This window comes from Scatophagus argus, chromosome 15 (assembly GCF_020382885.2).
Source record: "Scatophagus argus isolate fScaArg1 chromosome 15, fScaArg1.pri, whole genome shotgun sequence".
NCBI classification, from domain to species: Eukaryota; Metazoa; Chordata; class Actinopteri; family Scatophagidae; genus Scatophagus; species Scatophagus argus.
In genome coordinates, this window is record NC_058507.1 from 6,427,515 (window position 1) to 6,450,175 (window position 22,661).

Genomic DNA, 22,661 nt, shown 5'->3' on the forward strand with positions numbered 1-22,661 from the left:
CAAATAAGGCTTCCCTGGAAGGGGCAGATGCAGCAACAGGGGGCAAGAGGAAAAGGTAGAAGGAGGACAAAGTGTGCATACAGCAGCAGCTATTGTAGAAGTGACCCCACCCTCAACATAGTAACATAACTGTATGCTATTTGGTGTATGCCAAACTCCTTTCCAGTACCATGAGCGCGTACTTTGTTTGTATGGAATCAAACCCCGAACCTTGGCAGCATTAGCTTACATGTCCTATATACACTGAGCTCTACAGGACCATGATTTGATTGATTTTCACAATATCTCTTCAGGGTGCAGCAAGTAACATGTAAAGAGTGACAGCTCAACACTAGCTACATGCAGAAAACAACTGAAGAGGTAGGAAAACAGTTTGGGCCTATTTTAGAGCAGAAACACAGGGAGTGGACTAAATACTCTGGTGACAGATCAGAGGAGCGATAGCACACACACTGAGGTGAAATAGGAGCTAATGGATCGTCAGATTGAACAGATTGTCGTTTCAAATCCAGACTGAAAACCAACCCCAGCTCTATCGCTTGCGACAGTGCCACATAGTCTGATGAATATCAAGAACAGGGTGAGGTGGCAGACAGATGAAGGAAGAGTCGGGCGAAGCTGCAGATAAAAAAAAAAGATGTAGAGAGGAAAGGAGGACAGGAGAGAAAAAGGAAAGGAAATGGTGAGAGATAGAAGACGAGGGATTAAGTTTCAGTTCACTCGACGTAAAACTCAAATGTATTTACAATCCTTTCCAGTCAGAGACTGGATGAAAACTATCATAAGAGGGAGGGAGGTTGCAACATGTTTCTCTCTTTAAAAATGATCCTCCACAGTGTTCACATTGATATGTCATTTGGACCTTTAGGTTGACTTATGTGAGAATCACGTGACAGTATTGGGACAACTCTATTCATCATTAATGGCTGAAAGAGGCATCTTGAATTCAAAATACAAAAAAAACAAAAAAAAAACAAGCCTTCGGCCTTTTTGGCCCAGCTCCTCTCTGTTTTCTTCTCAAGGAGAAAAGATACAAATTATAAGGTAAACCCATTTCCTGAGATGAATGAACTGAAAATGTATTCCTTCCTAACCCCAGTAACCATCAAGAACTGCATCGACAGACACAAGCGCACAGAAAAGACTGAGCACAAAATATGACATTCATCACAATAGACCATGCAGGTTTTCAATTAGGATTCAATCTGTTCCCTTTTTCTGTTATGTCGTCTACTCTCTCCTCTTGGTGGGTACACTGATGAGCTGACAAGCATGTGTTATAACGCACCATGAACTGCTTTGTTGCTAGTGGATTGATTTTAAGCTTCATGACGGGGAAAGGAGTGGGAAGAACAAAACGAAACAAATACTCACACACACACACACACAGAGAGAGTCAAACAACCTGAAGCACACAGCTCATATCTACACACACAGACACGAGAATCAAGGTAAAAGGTGAAGTTTGATTGCACATACACCCTCACACATACACAGGCAAAATTAAAGTAGAAAAACAAACATAATCAGAAACGCACGTACACATACAGTAGACAGTAGGTGAAGGCACTATTGCAAGCAAAGTCCAAGTACTATTTGTGACAGAAAACATCGACGCCCTCTTCCCAGTCCTGTCCTGAATCCCTTGGGCTAGATATTAAGTGTCAGGGGAAAAGATTTAAAGTTAGACAGAAAGCATCTTTTTAAGAACTTCTTTTTTGTGTTTTTGATAGCATTGGTAACTGTTTTCCTTTTAACTGAACATAAAGCCAGTAACGAAAGTTAGACCTGTACATAGGAAATAGCCTGGGTTTGGCATGTTGTCATCTAAATTTCCTGACAGCCTATGCTGAAACAGGAAGAGAGGTGCTGATTCATCTGTCCTTCACTCATCACCCTCTCCTCTCCTGTATCCCGTAAATTCTCACATATTAACAGCTAACTGATTGTTCGGTACAGAATGTGTCAGTAAGTCACATTATTTTTTTTATCTTTTGCTACGTCCGCACTTTCCTATCCTACCTTTCGTTTGTGGGATGTGGATTCCAGTAAGTGAATAACAAGTGACTGTGACAAGACACTTGTGACCTTGACACACATTTGCTGCTGCGAGCCGAGGAGCCAAGCATGGTTAGGTGAATGGTGAATGAAGAGCCGTTCCTCTGCCAAGAAACTCTCTAGCCCAAGGGTTAGACACACAAATCAAAACACACACACATGCAGGCATGCACACACACTCACACATACATTCATGCACTCACTTTACTGTTCCCCTCCCTCTCCCCAGGCAGCAGACAAGGCAGTACATTCAGGATAACAGAAATCAGTCCCTTCAGAAATCCATGGGATCCTCCTCTGCCAGGCCGTGATTGGCAATGGTCCTGCCTCCACCTTTTGATGGGGACCCGCCACTCTCAGGTTTTGCATCAGGGGGCGGGGTGAGCCCCGACGACGCACCCCAGGGGTCAGTGGTAGGTGGGTAGAAATCATCGTCGAAGCCGCAGAAACCTTCGTCCACACCTTGATCGTAGCGCTGGTAGGTGGACGCGTGCACCTCGTTCTCTCTGGCTGTGATCTCCAGGGTGCTATTCCACATGCCATAGCCAAAGTAGATGAGCACACCTGAAGAGACAAACGGACAAATGTCAATATTTGTACACATACACTATACAGACAAACGTATTGGGACACAGTTATTATTGAACTCAGGTGTGGTATACCAAGCATACCAAGACATTTTGAACAATGCTATGCTTCCAACTTTGAGGTAACAGTTTGTTGAAGGCCCTTTTCTATTCCAGCATGACTGTGCCCCAGTGCACAAAGCAAAGCTCCATAAAGACATGGTTGGATGAGTCTGGTGTGGAAGAACTTGACTGGCCCACACAGAGCCCTGACCTCAGCCTGATCCAACACCTTTGGGATGAATTGGAATGCAGATAGCAAGCCAGGCCTTTTCGTCAGTGTCTGACCTCACAAATGCCCTGCTGCATGAATAGGCAACAGTTCCCACAGAAACACTCCAAAGTGTTGTGGAAAGCCTCCTGAGAGGCGTGGAAGCTGTTATAGCGGCAAAACTGTCTGTGTATTCAGAATGTGATGTCATTAAAGTCCCTTTGGTGCAATTGTCAGGTGTCCCAATTTTTTTGCCCACATAGTGCATGTATATACTGTTGCAGCTTACAGCACTATTTTAAGAGCTTAATAACAAATTTAAAAAGTACAGAGAGTATGGTAAACTCTCTAACACCTTAAAAACTAGTCATCCCACTCTGGGTGAGTCAGAAGAGTACAGTAATCCTACTCATGCTGTAAAAAAATACACAGATGTCCACCCGTGTTGTATACCAACAAAGACAGCTCTGTTGGATGCCAGTCTGCCTTATTTCTGTCTTAACACTAAAAACTGCAAAAACGGTGACTGGAAGTACATGGTAAGAGCATTTCAGACATACACACAATAGACATCCAGATACAGATGGGCAGACAGATACAACTGAGGCAGGAAATACAAGTGAGATGAGACTTCCTTGCTCATCCTTAAAAAAACAAGCAAAGCGAGTAAGTGAGACATGCTCCAGATTATACTGGCTCACTGAGCCAATGAAAAATGAGTCATCTCAAGAAAACTGAAATTTATCACTCTATTGTTTGTCAAAACATTGTCAGTTCCCATCTGTCCAGGATGACAAATGACATAAATCCTATCTTAAAATCTGTCAATAAAAGACGCAAAGCCTAAATGCAAGACAAACTATCATTCATCGAAGCGGCTACTTACCCACGAAGCACCAGATTGAAAACCGTATCCAGGTAATGGCAGACAGTTTAAGCATGAGGTAGATGTTGACTAGCATGGCTGAAGCAGGTACGAAGGGCACACAGGGTGCCATGTAGGGCAGCCGCTTGGGGTTCTCTGGCTGCTGGAGGATGATGATGATAAGCAGGGCAATGAGTATAATGAAGAAGACTAACAGGAGCAAAGCCCACCAGTGACCCTCTGCAATACAGCTCGATCCTGGGTAGAGATGAAAACGAGAGAGAAGGACAGACACAGTTAATCAATAGTTATACTAAACTACAAATTCCCATCTAACTTTTTGTTCAATGTGTTCTCACCAAAAATGATGAAGGAGCAGAAAGCGAAGAGGAAGATAAAGAGGAGCAGCACACACACAGTGACTGTCTTCCCTGTGGCAGGAGTTGGCCTGTCCATCTTCCCTGGGAGGCCCAATCTGATCCTTAAGGTGTAGTAGCGTGGTCCAATGAGTTTCTTCAACCGCCGGGACATCCCACCCTCTGACTCTTCTGCTTCAATGCCGGTGGTCATGTCCACTGTACCATAATTTGGGTGGCTTGCAGTGTAAGCGTTTTTATCTGGTTTGCCTATCAGCATCTCGTTGTCACCCAGTGACGGCAGGTTTTTGGCTCCACAGGTGTTTGTGGGCGGACCTCCATACTCATCAGCTTCACTGGTTGGTGAGCAGGCGTCTTTCTCACACTCAGCCAGAACACCTTCCTTCCTCTTGTTGTTCTGTTCCTCAGAGAGGAAGTTCACAAAGCCGTGGATGTCGCCCTCTGGTTGGTAACGCAAAAGGAGCACACACAGGCTTACCTGCAGACCAGGAAGGAAAACAATTTGTTTATTTTAAAATGCAGAAAAACTTGACCCCATTTTTACAAAAGGTGCTTGTCTTCTACTAATCACAAATACCCATCAGCAATTAGATTCTATCAGAAAAGACTGTAGAGCACTAGTGACATAAAGTCATTATCGTTTGTGCTCAGTCCACTGTGAAATCACATTTTTCTGTGTTCATTTAATGACATCACAGTTGGATGTGTTTGTTTCTATTGTATATGCTCTACACCGTGGCAATCTTTGTCACACAGCGAGCTAAATATAGTGAGCCAGTTACATTCAAGTGTTCTTAAGGTCAAGGGATATAGTTGCCATCATCATTATCCACCACTCACCAGGGTATAGGCCAACAGGGTACCTATGGACATCATCTCTATGAGGTCTCTCAGGCTGACTAGGAGGGACAGCAGGGCAGCCAGAAAACCAGACACCACACAGGCCACAGCAGGGGTCTCGGTGTAGGAAGACACATTGGCCAAGAACCTAAACACACACGACAATGAGCAGAATTAGACGCGGTTATGCAGGTCATTTGAATTGAGAATACTAAATAGCTGTGTGAACTTACTTAAACAGCAGACCGTCCCCTGCCATGGCATAAATGACCCTGGGCATGGGGAACAGGGACCCCAGGAGAGATACAGTGAGTCCTGCTATGGAACCCACAGCCACAATATACTTCGCAAACATACAGCCATGCATGGCAAACATCTCCATGAGTGGGGCATCTGCATCGATCTCATTGTACGGTACCATCAGGGTCAGGATCACAGAAACCTGGATGGGAGAAAGTTGGATAAAAACAGAGGGAGTACAATCAATGAAAAACAGAAATTAAAAGAGGTTTAGAAATCAGGCTTTGTAGCACCAGACAGAAGTGATGTGGAGAAACTTCAAAGTTTTGAAGTTGATGCAATCTTAGGTCACACGGTGATGCCAACAAAAATTCTCCTTCCCTATAGGCTGCTGTTACACAACACACATAGCAACAACCATCCAGTATAAAAGTGTCAAAGTCAGAAATCTGGTTGGCTGTGCAAGCTAAAGATCAGAGATTAGACACACACCCACGCAGCTGGAGTGCAGGGAGAAGAATCTTGATATTTCTTTCCATCATTCTATAAGACAAATACCCTGAGAAGAACTCGAAAGTAAAGCTCAAGGCAGCACGTGAAGGTAAATAATCCTAAAAAATCAAGTGGATGCAGCATAAAAAAAGGATCATGTCACAAAATAGTGCAAACAAAATGGCCAACACATGAACTGAACGTTTTGCTCAATGATCACATTGAATTACTTTTTGCCCCTTCGTTTCTAAATGTTTTAATTATTAATTATAGTCTACAATCTTCCCACAATCAGCGTGATCATATTTATGTGTGAAATAAAGCATTTATTTTGTAGGCTTCCCTCATTACTAAATCCATTCTGAAAATTGCTTAGTTGCTGTCCTGACATCTTATGATGAAATGTTTTGAATTCTTGAATGCCATCACCTTTGAAATGCCAATGAAGCGAAACAAATGAAACATGTAGTGTTCACGAAAACGGTCAGGGTAACTCACGGAGACGTATGCAGTGAGGCAGGTGATGAGCGAGGCAGTGATGGCGTACGGGATGGACGTGTTTGGACTCTTGGCCTCCTCTCCTGTTGTTGCGATGATGTCAAATCCAATGAAGGCGTAGAAACAGGTGGCTGCTCCCTGCATCACCTGGAGTGAGAAGAAACAAAAGAACAGAAGTAGAGAGAGTATTAATCTACCAGCACGTTTGCTTTTCAACTGTTTTTTAAATTTGCTTATTTGTAATTTAGCATGTGTGTGCATACCCCTGACCAGCCAAAGGGCAGGAACCTCCCCTCGTCCCAGTTCTCTCCATTGACGAAAAACAGCCCGGCGATCATCATGAACACCCAAACTATGAGGTTGATGACATTCAGCACATTGTTGAAGCCCACAGAGTTCTTCACTCCCAAAGCCACTATCACTGTCACCAGCAGTGCTATCAGCAGCGCCAGCAGGTCCGGGTACGACTGCTCCCCTTTACCTGAAAGGTGAGGGTTAGGATTAGTGTACATTCACACACACGTTACAGTTGGCATCCAAGCACCTTGGTGTTGATGGTGGGTGATGCAAATGTTCTTTCAAAAGCCTAAGCTGGCCATTGATCTGTAGTTGAGGTTCAAAATAGAACAAAAGGAACCTCAACAGACGTTCTAACTCGTTTGTTTCCATTGCTGTCAACAACATTTTGTGGCTTTCCTCAGGAAATGTAACTGCTCAGTTATCAAAGAGAAGATTTAGGTGTTTGAGCAAATTCTGGGGAAGGCAGTGAAAGCTTCAGACACAACAAAGTTAGACCATGTTTTGAAAGTTTTTCCAAAGTTAAGAAAGGTCTTTCAAGCTCATCTAAGTAGACCATTAATCAATTCTATCAAGGACACATTGATGATAACAAAGTTTGATATTTAAAAGTTAATCATCAGGCCATCTGAAACAAAATCTGCTCAAACACCAAAAGGGATTTTCTAAGAATTGGAAATACATTTATATTTACAAAAATATTTGTCAGGTAAATTCATGTACAGGTACTCAGTCTTTATAAATACACACTGGCCACACACAGAAACTAATGAGAGTTATTTTTGAGCTAAATTCCACACTTTCCCGGTGTGAAGAAACAGCTGTTTTTCCCCAACAGGAAAAGGAAACATTAACTTTCCATTATGTCGTGGAACAGCTGGTCATGCTGCTTATCATGTGACCGTGACCACCGCTTTGTCGGTGTCTAACAGGAAGAGACTGTCAGGGCGGTGTCACCCAGATAGACACAGCTGGCACACACGGCGGCTATACTATTACACCAGATTAGCAGGCAATCTCCTCATGGTACGCTTTATGAGCTGGAAAACTGTGCCGCATGAATCATTCAGAAGTACAAGTTGCTGACATGATTTCAAAGATAAGCAACAAAATAGCAAATAGATTTCCCACATCATGTTAGTTTTTTGTTTTTAATTATGTACTCTGATTCAAATACATCAGCCCATCGAGCCAGCATTGTTCAAAATCTCTCCTGGGATTCAGATGATATTGTGTTTCTGTTACATATTGAGAAGAAGGAGGAGAATTCATGACGCTGGGGACAAACATTATTGAAAGCGTCATGAATGACAGCAAAAATAAGTAAATCTGCTTCTTTGGCTCAACAGATTGGCACAGCTGTCATAGCATATGTGCAAGCCGGTACAGCGGGAGAAATTGAAAGTTAAACCACAAATGTAAGAACAGAGGTGATTCAAAGTTAACCCTCTTGCAGAAAAAAGGATATGAATATGTCTTTAGTTTTTAAAGCAATCCTTGTTTGACAGTTCACTGAGATACTGATGATAGACCTTATCTGATATGAGCTGTAGACTGTAAAAATGGGGTAAAAAGACTCCAATTACCCTCAAAAACATGTAAAACAAGTAAAAAGAAACGCATCATGTTAGCTCTAAACTATTGCCCATTTATTGTATTTGTTATGGATTAGCTTTTTCTACTCCCAGCATGAAAAACAAAGCAAATATTACATTTTCTTAGTTGTTTTACTCACTTCACTTTCTATCAGCAGAGCTTCTCAACTACCTCTAATGTATCACCGACTCCAGAAATGCATACAAATTACAATCTTCACTTAAATCCAAATTCTGAAAGTAAAATGTGCAATAACCATAATAAAACTACAGCTGTCCTTGCCCACTCACCCAGGCCATTGAGCGTTCCGATGTGTGAAATCATAAAGTTGCTGATGCTGTGATTGGCCAGTGAGTCCGCCATGCTGCTGAGAGCTGATGCCCCCGCCGCGGTCCCAATCAGGTACTCCAGAATTAAGTTCCAGCCGATGAAAAACGCCACGCACTCGCCCACAGTCACGTAGCTGTACGTGTAGGCCGAACCAGTGGTTTTAGGCACGCGCACACCAAATTCTGCATAACACACACCTGTTTACAGAGACCAACAGAGATTCAGACGTTCATACACACATATCAGAGACATGACTGCATTATTATCCAAGTGAAGGGCTGAAATGAAGGTACTGGTATTAACATTAAGGACATAAAAGGCATCCCTTTACTGCCTTTTAGATTATAGCTTCACCCGCGTAATGTCTTTGCCCTTGTTCTAGTTGCATGATTATTAAAAGGCTTTTCATATAAATCACATCAGCGTAATGGTGATGAGTGTCAAAAACCCTTATACTGTGGCCATTATGATATAGTAAGCCCAATGTGTGTGTGTGTGTGTGTGTGTGTGTTAAAGAGACAGTAGGAGCAGGAAAAAAAATGTATGTGTGTATGTGTCTTTGCTCCAGTCTCACCTGACAGTATGGAGGCCACAGCGGCGATAATGAAGGACACAATGACCCCTGGACCAGCCATCTCCTTGGCGACCAGCCCTGAGACCACATACATCCCTGTCCCGACGCAGCTTCCCACACCCAGCGATACCAGATCCACTGTAGATAAAACCCGCGCCAGCCTGGTCCCATGTGAGCTGGTGCCCGACATGGCAGAATCCAACATGGATTCCACCGGCTTGGTTCTCAGGACGCGGGAGGCAAAGGTGTTCCATGTCGAGGCCCACTGAACCCTTCGAGGGTCCAGCTTCCCTACCAGACTGCTCATACTGAGAGCTAAAGGTCAAAGCTCAGAGTCAAAGGGAAGAGTTTCAGAAAGAAGAGTGAGAAGTTCTTTCTTTGATATGTTGTCCTTAGTGCAGTTACTGGTTTCTGATGAAAACAATCATGTACAGCACTTTGAAAGAGGAATTAATCCTTATCCAAAAAATGTGAGAAGATTCAGAAGATCTGATTTTGTCTTGGTGCCTTTGCCTCTGTTAGCTCAACTCTCTTGTCCTGGTTTAGCAAAATGCCAACTTGTTTTTTCCCCACATGGTGAGAGAGAAAGTTATCTGAAAAACAAAGGTGGAATGATTTATTTTTGCAGCATATCACAGCACATTGCCTCCTCTCATTCTTTTGACACAATGCTTATTTTCCAGTACGCTCTCCAAGACACAGGAGCCCAGCGGTGGAGATTCTTTACACATTTGTCCACAAATGAAGCGTACCTGAATGAGGAAGCCAATTAGCAGGCCTCTCCCTGCAGCACCGTTGCTATAGTAGCCAAGCTCATTAGTGACAGCAGTGGAAGCTAACATGAGAGAAAGCAAAACGAGTAATCATACGCACATGCTCATGTGACTCCACTGAACCCCTACACCAAACTGAGTAAACTTCCTATACAGACTCAAACAGAGCTGTCATGCTGTCATGTTAACAGAGCTGTTAGCATTAAAATGTGATTAATTATCACAATTCATGTCCTGCTCACCTAACAGATGAAGAAAGAAGAATCAGTGGCCCAGTTATGCTCTGTATGTTCAAGGTACTTGTCATTTACTTTTAGTTTATCCATTTTCTGCTCCTTCCTGCCTTTTTTTCCCCATTGCTTTTCAGAGAGAAATATTAAGCTCTGTTCGTCACTGCACTTACTGACAACCATAATTACTAGTTTCTTTGGAAATTACACAATAATTAGAGCATAGTTTGTCCATCTAAAAAGAAAATGACAACCAATTAGCGTTCAATGACCTGGTAATTTCCCTATCACTAAAACAAGCTTGCAACTAATTGGTGTGGGGGGGGGAAAAAGTCACTGTAAAAATATGTAAATAAAATGTTAAATAGCCAGGGAATAACTTCAGTGAACCAGATAAAGACTGAACTTGAAGTCAGAAATTTTACTCGGATGTTATTTTAAATATTTATGTAATTTTAATTAAACTTTCGGGCCTTAAATTCACCCAAAACTCACACATAATTATACATTACACCATAGAAGACATCATTCAAAGTAGCTCAGTTTTAATGAGTTACCAAAGTACACACTACTAAGTATAGTAGTAGCATTAGTATAATTAAGAATTAATAGTATAATCAGTATAAGTTATCCATTAGTAATCTGAGCAATGCCAACTATTTGTTCTGATAATTTAGGTGCTGCTAACACTACTGTGCTTTTACTTTACTAAAAGATTTTGAATGCATTATTGTTTTGCTGCTTTTATTTAAATAAAGGATCTGAATAATTCTTCCATGCTTGTGTATAATTCTGCTGTAGCTACAACGCAAGGCAATTAAATGTTTGTGTGTGTTCGGAAAAGATCTTGTCACCTTCAAATTATAGAAAATTAAACTGAAAATGCCTTGTGTGTCAAAAATGTGCAAGCAACACATTTCTGGCAAACAAACGTTGCTGAGGACGAATTTAAGCGGGCAGTTAAATTAAAATGTGGTCATTTTTAGGGGAGAACAATTACAGCGCAAGCAATTATGTATTGTGTTTTAACAACAACAGAACGCACTGAAACAGCGGAGACTTTATTAGAATTTCTAAAGCTTTTCAACAATGTCTCTGATGTCATAGGAGTAACAGTGCAACAGGAGACGCTGTTGAAAAGAGAGCTGTTATAGGCATCCATTGTAGCACAGTCCACCTCCCTCTACTTCTCTTTCTCTCTCCCTCTAACAGCAGTGAACCAACACTTAACCATTCATCCACTTTGAACAACAAGCACAAGTTACTGAACAAACACACACTCACAATACCTCTCAGCTATAATATGAGCCACTCGCACAAATGATGGCTGCAATTACCCAGCTGTTTAACCAGAGTAGGTTGGAGCTGCTGCTGCCGCTGCACTTAGTGGGAGTACGAGCATGTGGAGGGGGACAAAAAAGGTGATTTTGTGTGTGTGTGTGTGATGGGGAGCGTCAGGTGCTTAACCTATCACAAGGCCAACTCAAAGGTATCATGGTTATACTGTAATGAAATCAAGCTACAATGTACTAGTAGAAGGGAAGCTGGAGAAGACTCAAAATGGATACAAACTGTAATTCACATGTATGGCAGAGGATGTGTTGTCCACTCAGCTGCATGGACGTAACAGAGTTGGTCCAATTGGCTATAGGGTCACAATAGGTCAAAATATAAAGCTTCATCAAAAGTAAGGAGCAGGGGAAAAAATTGATTCACATAAGACTCATGATTCTCCTTCCAAATTACAGAGTCTTTCTATGACATTTTGTTGTTCAAAGCTGGAAGAGCACAGGTGTATATGACAACATTAACAAGGGCTCCATTCCATTAAGTGTCCCTGTGAGGCACTTCAGCAAGTGAGCATGCATAATACATGAGTCTGTGAACTGGCTGACAAAAATGGAATGCGTCCATCATTAGCATTACGAGTTCCACCTGTGCTTTTCCTGCTTTTCACGAGTCAAAATGTCTTTCAAATTAAAACGCAGCATGTCGACGATGCGCTTCATCAAGAAGGCCAGTTAGATTAACTGCTGCAAACAACCAAAAAAAAGAGCGTTTTATTCATTCAGTCGATACTAGGGAGTCTGCTTCTGTTTAATTTAGCAGCATAATTCGATGTTTTCACATATTAATCTGAAAGGAAATTAAATTATAAGTTAAATTATACAGTGGGTTGTTAGTTAGTTCTTTAGTTCACCGCTTAAAACATTTTCCCCTCGGGGATAAATAAAGGAATTCTGATTCGGATTCTGATCAGAACTACTGACACGAAACACATAGCACATCATAGATAATTACACAGTTGACTTGTGTCTCTCATGACAGCTTGTTGTGCTGTGCACGACTTCAAATGACCCTGATATTGACCTTTAATAAGAAATCGACTATCTCTTCTAAAAACTAACAAGACAAAAATGCATGTGTGGTGAGGAAGACAGGAAAAGAACCGATAAGGATTAAAGGATGAGCAGACTGAGAAACAGCAAATCTGTTTTCATTAGATCACCAAATTTCAATTTTCTGGTTGGGCTTTGCCAGTAAATTTGTATGTGTGTGTCTGTGTGTGTGTGTGAGTGTGTGTGTGTGTGAGTTCGTGTGTGTGTGAGTTCGTGTGTGTGTGTGTGTGTTCGTGTGTGTGTGAGTTCGTGTGTGTGTGTGTGTGTGTGTGTGTGTGTGTGTATATGGGCAGACAGACCCAAACAGTTTTAATTGGAGACCTTGTTATCTATGCACGTATCCAATCACACTCAGCAAAACTCAAACATTTGCTCAAACAAGCACCATCTTGGGTCAAAATAGGTCCTGTTTGAGATTGCTGTGTTTATGGGATGTATATGTATTAACTTCTACACACACACACACAGAAACACACATGCAAAAAGCCTTCCATTACTACATATCACAAATCAAATCGCTGTTACATGTTACACGTTAATAATAATTTCATTTTCTCTAGACGGTTTCCTTGACAGTGACCACCACCTGCCCCGTATCGAGTTTAAGGTATTTGAACAGTCGCAGATCAACAAAACTAAGCTGCACAAAGCACCATGGCAGCAGGTGTCCAACAGCTCGGTGCTGAAAGCTGACTGCAGTCTGCAGAGTTAACAGACCTCCCTGTAATAAAGGTTTGTCTAAGAGCATTTAATCTTTGTAGAAACTGAGGCTTATGTGACAGCATGGACAAAGTAGCAGCATAGAGCTGCGGCGATATGAATTGATCCCAGATTAGATAATTAAGGTAGAACATTTCATTCATTTGCATGCTCTCCAGTTCACAGTACTATTGCAGTGCAGAGAGAGCAGATAGCTCTTTAATTACACTTGGACATTTTGGAGAATACGCTTTGCTGTCTTGTTGAGAGTTATATTACAGGATCAATACCACCATGGAGTTGAAGCATGGAGGCAATTAGCTTAGCGCTCCATAAAGACTGGAAGCAGGGGGTAAACAGCTTTGTTGGCTCTGTCCAAGGTTCTTGAGTCGTTTAATCACTGTCCCCTCTCCAGATGATCAGCAGAGACTCAGTTAAGTTATTGTGCTTGGCAACTATTCAATAAAATACAGCAAAACAAATTGATATGGTTTTGTTATTCCAGCTTTGTTTAACAGGCTATGCTACCCTTTATGGGCTAATATTTAACACTGGCTCACAGCAAGTGTTAGCTGACAGCAGTCAGTCAGAGCCACAACAAAAGATGCTCGTAGGTCTTCCTGATAAGTTTGCCAAATGTCCGTCGATTTTCATATTGCTGTTTGGACTGAATAATTAGCCTCTGGCTTCAGCCCCATAACAAATTAGTTCTCATATTCTCATCTAACTCTGCAAGAAAGCAAGTGAGCGTATTTCCCAAAATGTCAAAAATATTTCTTAAAGCTTTTTGTTACCGCAAACTCTTAACTTCCCAAAATGCACACACATTAATCTGTAGGGTTAATATATGCAATACTAAAAAATTAAACCAAAAAAACAAAAATCATCTGCCTGATGCACCATGACTAGACTCTGAGAGGATGGCAGGAACAGCAGCAGTGTTAGTCTGAGCTTTTATACAAAGGACAGACCAAAAAACCAGTGAGGACGCTAGCTACTGAATTATTTAATGTAGTGTGGGTGCAGGCAATAAATTTTAGATCTTTGTTTTGTTTTTTTTAAAAAACATGCTTTTGCCATATCATTAGATGAGAATGGAATTATACGTGTTTATGTGAACGAAACAGCACAGAGCGAGAAAAATACACGAAATAAAGCAAAGCTGCGAGCAAGGAAAAGGTTTGCAAAATTACTGTCATTTCCCAGCGTGTGTGCGTTGCACTGCTGTTGTGTTTACAGCAGCCCTGTTTCACACCGACAAGCAGTGCAATACAATTTCGAAACAGATCATCTCCAGTATTATTCCACGATACAAACACACATTATCTGCTCTGACTAAGAGTGCTGCTGTTTAAAGATCAATAGCAGAATCCCCATCATTATAATTATCACCGACACCTCTAGCATCTTAACATTACTGTGTTTCCTCTCCAGATAAGAGAGCTGTCAGAACATCCATCCTTGTGTTTAATCAGCCGTGACTAAGCCTGTCTCTGTGTCCGCCCCTGCCTGCGTCTGAAATACTAGATGAATAACCTGATTGAGCTCTCTTTGCCTTTACAGTAAGAGCTGCACTGGCTTAATAAGGCTGAGAGCTTCTCCGACTCACTCAAAACCAAACTGGCAACTGGCCTGCGTTTTCCATGGCCCGGGCCCCCTACATAATCCAAATCTGGCATGTGGCCCTGATCCCATTCTCATGGCCCACAGACAGAACAGGAAGGAGCTAACTCATCATCGTTCAGTGGAATACCTGAGTAAGGGAAATCTATCTTGCTTTGCCAATTTGTTTTCTTGGTTTGGCCTCAGTCTCACTCTGTCCCTAACACTTGCAAACGCATCATTCCGTTTTGTCAACGAAAAGTTCATTTAAGGCACAGACGGACAGACAGACACAGACAGACGGATAGAAAAGAGAGCAAGAATGTGCATAATTCATGTTTGTGTGCACGGCTCTACTTCAGTGCCTCTCAGTGTTGAGATTTATGAGGCAAGCCTCTATGGAGGGTTACAAAGCAGTGCTTAGAGCACCATGCAGTCTACAGTCTAATTTCTTGAACACTCTAATGTATTGCCATCAATCAATATGACTGGTAATATATGAATGCCCATTTAATTACAGCTACTTCCATTTTGTTAGGCCTTATTGTTAAAGGTAGTACTGTTCTGTATGAAACCAACTTGATTAGATCTTTTAGGCTTTTGTCATTTCTTCCAGAACAACAAATGTACGACGCAGAAAACCAAACATGAGTGAGATACTGTTGAGGAGTCTTACAGATATCAGCAGTAATTGGATATACAGTGTAGGGTCCTTAAGTCATTTTCTTATGCTTGACTGACTTCGGTGACTGACTGGCTGGCTGATTTGGTGCCTTGGCTGACTGGCCACAGTATCTTGATCTGACAAGCCTAATCAGTCCGATTCCTCATTTGACACAAAAGAGAAATTGCCGCCCGTCACTTAGCTTTCATCACCGGACTCATCAGTCACACTTCACCTATCCTTGTCTGTCTCAACTGTTTAAATAAGAACTGTGATGTTCCCATCAGTTTCACTGAGCAGGCTGCCTGACTGATTTGCTGATGGATTATTTGTTGAATGTACCAACGTCAGAATATCTATATGGCTGAACCAACCAACAGAGTGTCTCCTATATGCCCAGCATGCCAGTATGCCCTCCTCCTGTGCAAAGGGAAAGAAAACACTGATTACACTAATTGATCGACACATGCTCCCTCTGGAGAGCCATGATCGGTTTATTGACCGATAGGAGCTTCATAAAGAGTAGATAAAAGGTGTATATTACATAGATTCAACTTCAGCACTCATCTTTCTTTTGTGAAAATGACTGCACATGGAATTTTTAAAAATTGTTCTAAAATATGTATGCTATTGTAACCACGGACAGTAGAGTAAATGAAACACACTGGTCCACACAAGCAAAGAACCCTATTGTGGGCTCTTTGGGATGTAATCCCTTGGGGTGGGTGAAGGTCCTAATCCGACCATGACTGTCGGATTCACATGTACACATGTCAATTTTCTGCTCGCCTTAACATTGTTGAATGATGAGGCTGGTGGGGACAAACATGCAGCCATCCGTTAAAGAGTAAACCAGGAAGTTGTAAAGCAATGGCCTTGCAAGGTGCCATTAGACCAGGAAATTATGACTTGGTATAACTTTTATTTACAGTGTTTCAGCCAGTTAAACACATATTTATATTTGGTTTACACTGTTATCACATATTGTATAGCTATAGTATATTCTGTTCTCACAGAAGTTAATAGCCAGAAGTTAGAGCCATTTATTACAGTTGGACTGTGTTATGGTTGTGTTCTTGCTTGCCTGTCAGCAGCAGCCCCCCCCCACCCCTCAGGAATGTCTCAAGGACCACAACAACAGCCCGCAGACTCCCCAGATCTCCACCTGATCAAAAATCTGCGGGATAAGCTGGTATATAAGCCGAATCCACCTTCAACGCACAGGACCCAAAGGATCCAACATTCCAATGCTGATGACCACCAAAATACCCCCAGAGGTCCTGTGTCCCGTCCTATGACAGATCAGCACAAAGGTGGTCTACAAAATATCAAGCAGGTGGTACTGATGCTAATGGTGGTGGTGCAAATGTTGTGGCTGATGGGTGAATGTGCAAATAATCATAAATCATCTGCCAGCAGATAATATTCGTTATTATTATTATTTTAACTGATTAACTGCTTGCATACTATTCAGCATGCTTTAAATTCCAAACCATTTAGTGTAATGTGTTGATCGCCATTATTGGAACTGCTACTTGACAAACACAAACAGGGATGTCCCTGGATCTGCTTCACTCAGCTGGCTGTCTGACCAGTTTGCTCATTTACTGATGGATTGGCCCATATTCTGGCTTGCTGATGATTCTGATTCACTTTAGATTTTGACCATTAAGCTCAAACATAGAGTAAACAGACATGTTGCAGTTTTCTCTCTGCTTGAGTTGCGTCATTCTTATCTGTCAAATGTTTCTAAGGTGGAAACTGCTGGCACTGGTGCCAGGCCGCAGACAAGTTACTCTGCATGATTGACCTGTCAGCAATCTTGGTTCTCTCCGTATTTGGCCTGCCTCATCCCCATCTATCTTGCCCTAATGCAGCACAGTGGGAGCCTGAAGCTTAAAGCAGTCTGGCTCTGGACTGCAAGATAAATAAAAGCAATGGTGTCACTCCCTCTGGCTCCCTGGCTAACCAGCCATATCACTGACATCTCTGTCTACGTGGCCTGAAGCTCTGAAAAACAACAGGGTCATTCCACACACCGGAGACTAGATCTCAGTTGTAGACTCACATGATGCCGGTGTACAAAACCCATGTAAAAATAAAACAAGGATGGCTCTTTGATCCTGGTTGCAGACTTCAGGCATACCCTGCTAATCCTTTGATGAGTAACTCCACTTTCATGAAATATTGGTGATTGGAGATAATGGAGAAGGGAAATATTGCCAGTGGTTGCCTAAAGATATTTTCCTCCCACAATATTGTCATCATCAGTCTGATTTGCTAATCCCCATCCTCAGCTCCTGGGCAGTGTTGTCCTGTAGTATCTATGAGAGTTTTATATAGTATCATTGGACAAAAATATATCTTTTCTGGCCTTTGATGATAGAGGAATCACTACCCATGAGTCTTGGGTTTACACAGACTTGAGAAAAATGTATTTGTCATCCACCATTACACGTACAATCTATTTCATTGCTGTCACTTTGTCTAACCTCTGCATTTCTGCTCTTGTTTCTCCCAGCTTATCCTCCCTGTCTTTCTCCTACAGCGCAGGCAACTGTTGTGTGAACTACTCACTATGTTCAAACAGTCTGCTGACAGTTGATGGTCCTTTTTACTTCATCGATTCCACTTTCACCCGTTACCCTCTCTACACTCTCAAGTGTATTTCCTCCCCTTTGCTCTCTGACTGGCTTTGTTTCCGTGTTTTCTTTTTTCTCTGTCTCTTCTGAGAGGCTGGCCGTGGCGTGTTTTATCATGGCAACCAAATGGATAAAACTGCCTGAACTCATGTTGGTGTTCGTCCACCAACAAGTTTTTCAGTCCAACTTTGACTTTAAAGCCTAGCATCACCAAGAAGACCAAAAACACCATCAGCATCATAAGAGCCTGTGCTTTTCTTTTTCCTTTGTCTCATAGGGTGTGAGAGTTAATGGTGAGGTGCTAATGGCCGTTCGGTGGGCATTTCTCATAGTCTTTAAGTGGATTGAGTTGTCTGTAATGCAGGCATATATTGTAGTCTGATATTCAGACTGACACTGATAAATGAAGTGTTATCTCAAGTTCACTTTGTGCCTATTCAGAGTCTTTTTCTTTAATATTTGAACTCAGTTGCCAATCTAGGAGTCATTCTCAAATCTCCTATGTACCTTTATATTAGTAAGAGTTAAAAAGTGGCGTCCTAGTTACCTTGTTTTGTGAAAAGCGGAGAACCTCATAGTATCTATTGTCGATTACATGTAAAAGCTGCAGGTTTGTAAGATTGAACTGTGTTTTCCATCTGCCCTCATATTCTCACGATAACAAATCTTAAAGTGGGTTCACTGCTTTTAAATACATCAAAGTGGTGCAGAAACCAGCACCAGACAAATGCATTTTGTCTCAGTGAAAGCATACGAAAATACGATTTTATGTGCCTTTGGTCAGGTTTCACAGTGATCTCATAGACATGATGATAGCAGTTTGATTTCATCCTCTCCTGTCACACTGATGACTATTTATGTGGTTTAATTTCATAAGGTTTGTTGCCTTCCACCAGTTTTTGCACACACAGTCCAGTGGTGCCTTGACAAAAATAATACATCATGTTAAATTCTGCATGCCGAGAAGGTTTGTGCAAGCTTCCACTGTCCTGATGTCTTTTTCAGGGGGCAACAGTGAGAGGAGAAGAAAGAGGCCTCTTATGGAGGATAATTGGGGCAAAGCCTTTAAGGCAAGCAATGATTTCTTTACAGTTTTACAGAATGGAACTAAATTGTTCATCTGCAAAATGACTGACCGTGCTTCTCATTGCAACAGAATCTCTTTGTCAGCTAGTGTAACGGTTCCTTTGAACAATGGAAGCCTTTGAGTTTTGAAAACTAAAGCAAACCTACAGCTGAACATGTTGGTTTTGTTAGTGACATCAATGGCTTTTCATGCTTAACAGGCAAGAGAAGAAACATTACAGGTATTAGCTGACCCATGCGTGGTAATCAACTGCTCTTTAAAAAGAATTCTGTTTTCTCCCGCTTTAGTGCATGTTGAGCCAGTAACCAGAGGAGTGTGTGTGTGTGTGTCTGTGCTGCAGACAGACAGAGACAAACAAGAAGACAATGTGTGCATGTGTGTGAGGTTCTGATTATATTAACCTTTTGCAACAGGGAGGTTCACTGACGTCAGTGCTGAGCATCATCCAATGGAGAAGGGGTGGCAGGGGGCAGTCAGTCATTCATAACTATAAAGGCTCATGGTTTTATGTTGGTGTGTACATTTTTTTTCTTGCATGAGTCATACACACGCAGTAGTTTAATAATGACATCAATGAATGTAAAGTTGCCATAAAGTAATAATTCTTCTGTGATTATTCCAAACAGGCATAAACATGACCATTTATTTCTCTAGCATCAGTCTTGTGTTAACACACACACACACAAAAGCTTTTTCTCAGCATCCATTAACTCTAATAAAGATGAATGTGAGAGAAGTAGCATTATCATAAAACCCAGAATTTACAGCTACTCTGTGGATTTGAGCCTTTTCTTCACTATTATGGCTTGTGACTTTAAGCAATCAATATTTTTATAATAAGAAAATCCACTGCACACCACCTGCTTGGCACCACGCAGCACAAAGACACAGCTACACGTGAGCTGATGACAACAGTGGAGCTTTTAGCAGCTAAAGAGCCAAGCATTTTCCTCAGGAGCTGGTGAACTTGGTGCCAACAAGCTCACCTCAACAGTTTAAATTACTGTCATCATTGTCTTCAAAATTTGTTTCAGCTGTTGTCATGTTGCCGAAAAACAAAAACCAAACAAACAAACAAGCAATACTGCATGTTTAAGTAGTCTCAAAGCATTAAAACATCTTAGTAATCCTACTTTGAAGGAGCATTTTTAGTTTGTATATGTGTGTGCAAAATAAAAAAAAGCCTGAATATTCAAGATTGTGTTCTTCAGGGATGCCACCAGGGCTTAGGGGTTATGACACTGACCATTCACTGGTTCAAATTCGGCTAAGGACCTCTGTTGAATCTTTCTCCCTTACTTCCTGTTGGCTGTCCACAATCTATATTCTACAGATGTAAAAAAAGAGAAACGAAAAAGAAAGCAAACGCTGCCTAAGTCACCACACCTCAGGCTGTTTGTGTTGTGCCCTGACATGTGACTGAATCCTCGGATGTGAGACCTGGATGTCTTCAGGGCTGTGAGTATGTGTGAGGAATATGCAGGAAGACAAACTGCAGTTGCTATATTCGTCAGTTATATAATCTTCTGGTTTGACTTCTTGTTGTTGTTGTTTTCACTCACCCCATCATCATCATCATGTTTTTCTTCTTCCCGTTTTGCCTTCTCGCTGATCTCTTCATTAAACTGTAGGACCTATGCCTGGTTTGTTTCATAATGCTATATTGAGGGATGACTAGAATTTAACCTCTACCAAATGCTTGTTTTTTTCAAAACTAAAGCAGCATTCACCTCTTTGTATTTCTTGTTATCTACACTAAACAAATTATATTAAAATGCAAAGTGGACCCAGCATGAAAAAGTGGCTTAATGTTTTAGCTAAGGTCATAAATTGCCTATGATGTTTTAATAATATGCCAACAATAATTCTATTTTGTCAATTTAATCACTTCGTGTGTAGTGAACATGCCATTTCATTCGTTCATTTTTGCTTTATCATACCAACACAACATTCATGTAAAAGTAATTGAATTAAAACTGAAATCGGCTCTCTGTGCAGCTGTCTCTCACAGTAAGTAACAGGCACCTGTTGAGCACTGACAGGGCCATCAAACTTGAACACATTAGCAGGCTGACCTGCTGACGGCTGTTTTCAGCACCACGGACAGCACACCATCACAAAGGAGTACGAAGGAGGAGGGGAAAAATAAAAGAATTAAGGAGAGAAAGAGAGGGAAAAAAAAGAGATGAGACCTTGTGGCAGATAGAGAGAGGGAGTGATGGTGATCTGGCCATGTCATTAGGGATTAGCCCAGTTCCACAGCTTGAGGCTTTCAGTGTCTGAGTGCTCTCGTCCCCACATAGACAAACACACACATCTAGCGCCACAGCACGTTTATGTGGGGCGATGTATAGATGGATAGATAGACAGATAGATAGATAGACAGACAGACGTTTTTGCTTGACAGAGCAGGTTGTGTGCCATAAAAAAAGGTTTGTGAAAAATTAATCTTTGTGTTCATTCTTTGCAAAACAAACAAACAAAAAAGCTTATTTCAGCATATGATCATTCATCATACAAATTCCAATTTAGAGTGAGCACTGACAACAGTGAAGCCCCCCCCCATACGCATAGAGACAGTAAGTTTTATTATGGCACCTTTGTTGCTCCCTTCCAGCCCTGACACACCTAAAGGCAGCCCATACAGGCAATAACTACACGTGCTCCTACCTGTAAAAACACTTAATTACACGTCCCACTCTCTTTCAGTCGAGTCCCCGCCGCCTCTCTGTCTCTTCCTGTACTCTTCTCGACCCTCCAAACGTAGCCTGCTGCAGCTCTAGTCCGGTGGGAGAAGCGACAGCACCCGCCCTAAACTCTCCCTTTCTTTCTGTTTCTCACGCAAAGGCGTTTACCGCTGAGGTGAGGTGCACATGCAGGAAGGGACCAATTACCGACATTTCCGTCCACTCACCAAACATCACATCTACGAGGTTTCTGTCGCGTTATGCGCCATCGCTCATGGAAAAAAAACTGCACAAAGGAAGAGAACAAAAAAGCGAGGAGGAAGAGGAGGAGGAGTGAGGTGGATGTTACTGTGGGATAGGGGTGGAGGGGTGATCCAGTTGGAGATAACGAGAGGATATGAGAGGAAGAGAAAAGTGGTGGAAAAACACTCACTGTGGCACGGCCGGATTAAAGGATGCCCATGTCGGATGCTGCAGTCGCTCAACAGCATCAGCAGCAGCATCTCCGGGCTGCGCGGTGCATCAGCGGGAGCCAGCGCGGGAGGGAGGGAGGGAAGGGACGGGTGGGAGGGTGAGGCTGATGATGTAAAAAGCGTTAAATTATTCAGGAGCCCGCTGCACGACACGTGACCGTCGACACGGTGTATTATTCATCCGGTTTGTTTCCTGATGGCCTTCGACGCGGCCAGGGGACACAGAGCTGACCGGATGTCGTCGTTTCAGCCAACCCCCCCCCCCAGTGATTTATAGCCGTGACACAGGGATTATCACCACAATATGCCCACAATATCCCAGCAATTTATATTCTTTACACAGACTGCATCAATCTTGTTTTGAACAGCAGGGTTTGTTTTATTAATGCTTTATTTTGTGT

At 42.1% G+C, this 22,661-nt stretch overlaps 1 protein-coding gene across 3 annotated transcripts; it reads right to left on the reverse strand.

Moving 5' to 3' along the window:
* Nucleotides 1-1,446: 1,446 nt before the first annotated feature.
* slc7a14a (solute carrier family 7 member 14a) lies at nucleotides 1,447-22,451 on the reverse strand. Of its 3 annotated transcripts, none has more exons than XM_046413071.1 (10): nucleotides 22,221-22,451; nucleotides 9,005-9,597; nucleotides 8,391-8,627; nucleotides 6,471-6,688; nucleotides 6,208-6,354; nucleotides 5,211-5,419; nucleotides 4,978-5,125; nucleotides 4,120-4,615; nucleotides 3,782-4,018; nucleotides 1,447-2,622 (listed from the first exon to the last, which is right to left on the reverse strand). In XM_046413071.1, exons 2-10 carry the CDS (start codon nucleotides 9,309-9,311, stop codon nucleotides 2,333-2,335), a joined length of 2,289 nt encoding a protein of 762 aa, XP_046269027.1. In that variant the 5' UTR covers nucleotides 9,312-9,597; nucleotides 22,221-22,451; the 3' UTR covers nucleotides 1,447-2,332. The 3 variants fall into 3 exon arrangements, with proteins under 3 accessions (XP_046269027.1, XP_046269029.1, XP_046269028.1); XM_046413073.1 differs by lacking the exon at nucleotides 22,221-22,451 and adding an exon at nucleotides 21,771-22,168; XM_046413072.1 differs by lacking the exon at nucleotides 22,221-22,451 and adding an exon at nucleotides 9,757-10,365.
* Nucleotides 22,452-22,661: the final 210 nt, after the last annotated feature.

Bases quoted from the DNA above. Each gene is read 5' to 3' on its own strand.
- slc7a14a (XM_046413071.1), bottom strand. From the start codon at position 9,311: ATGAGCAGTCTGGTAGGGAAGCTGGACCCTCGAAGGGTTCAGTGGGCC. The intron at 6,689-8,390 runs GTGAGTGGGCAA...CTCACCTTTCAG, and splicing joins CGGAACGCTCAATGGCCTGG to GTAAAGGGGAGCAGTCGTAC. The intron at 6,355-6,470 runs GTATGCACACAC...TTCTCACTCCAG, and splicing joins TGCCCTTTGGCTGGTCAGGG to GTGATGCAGGGAGCAGCCAC.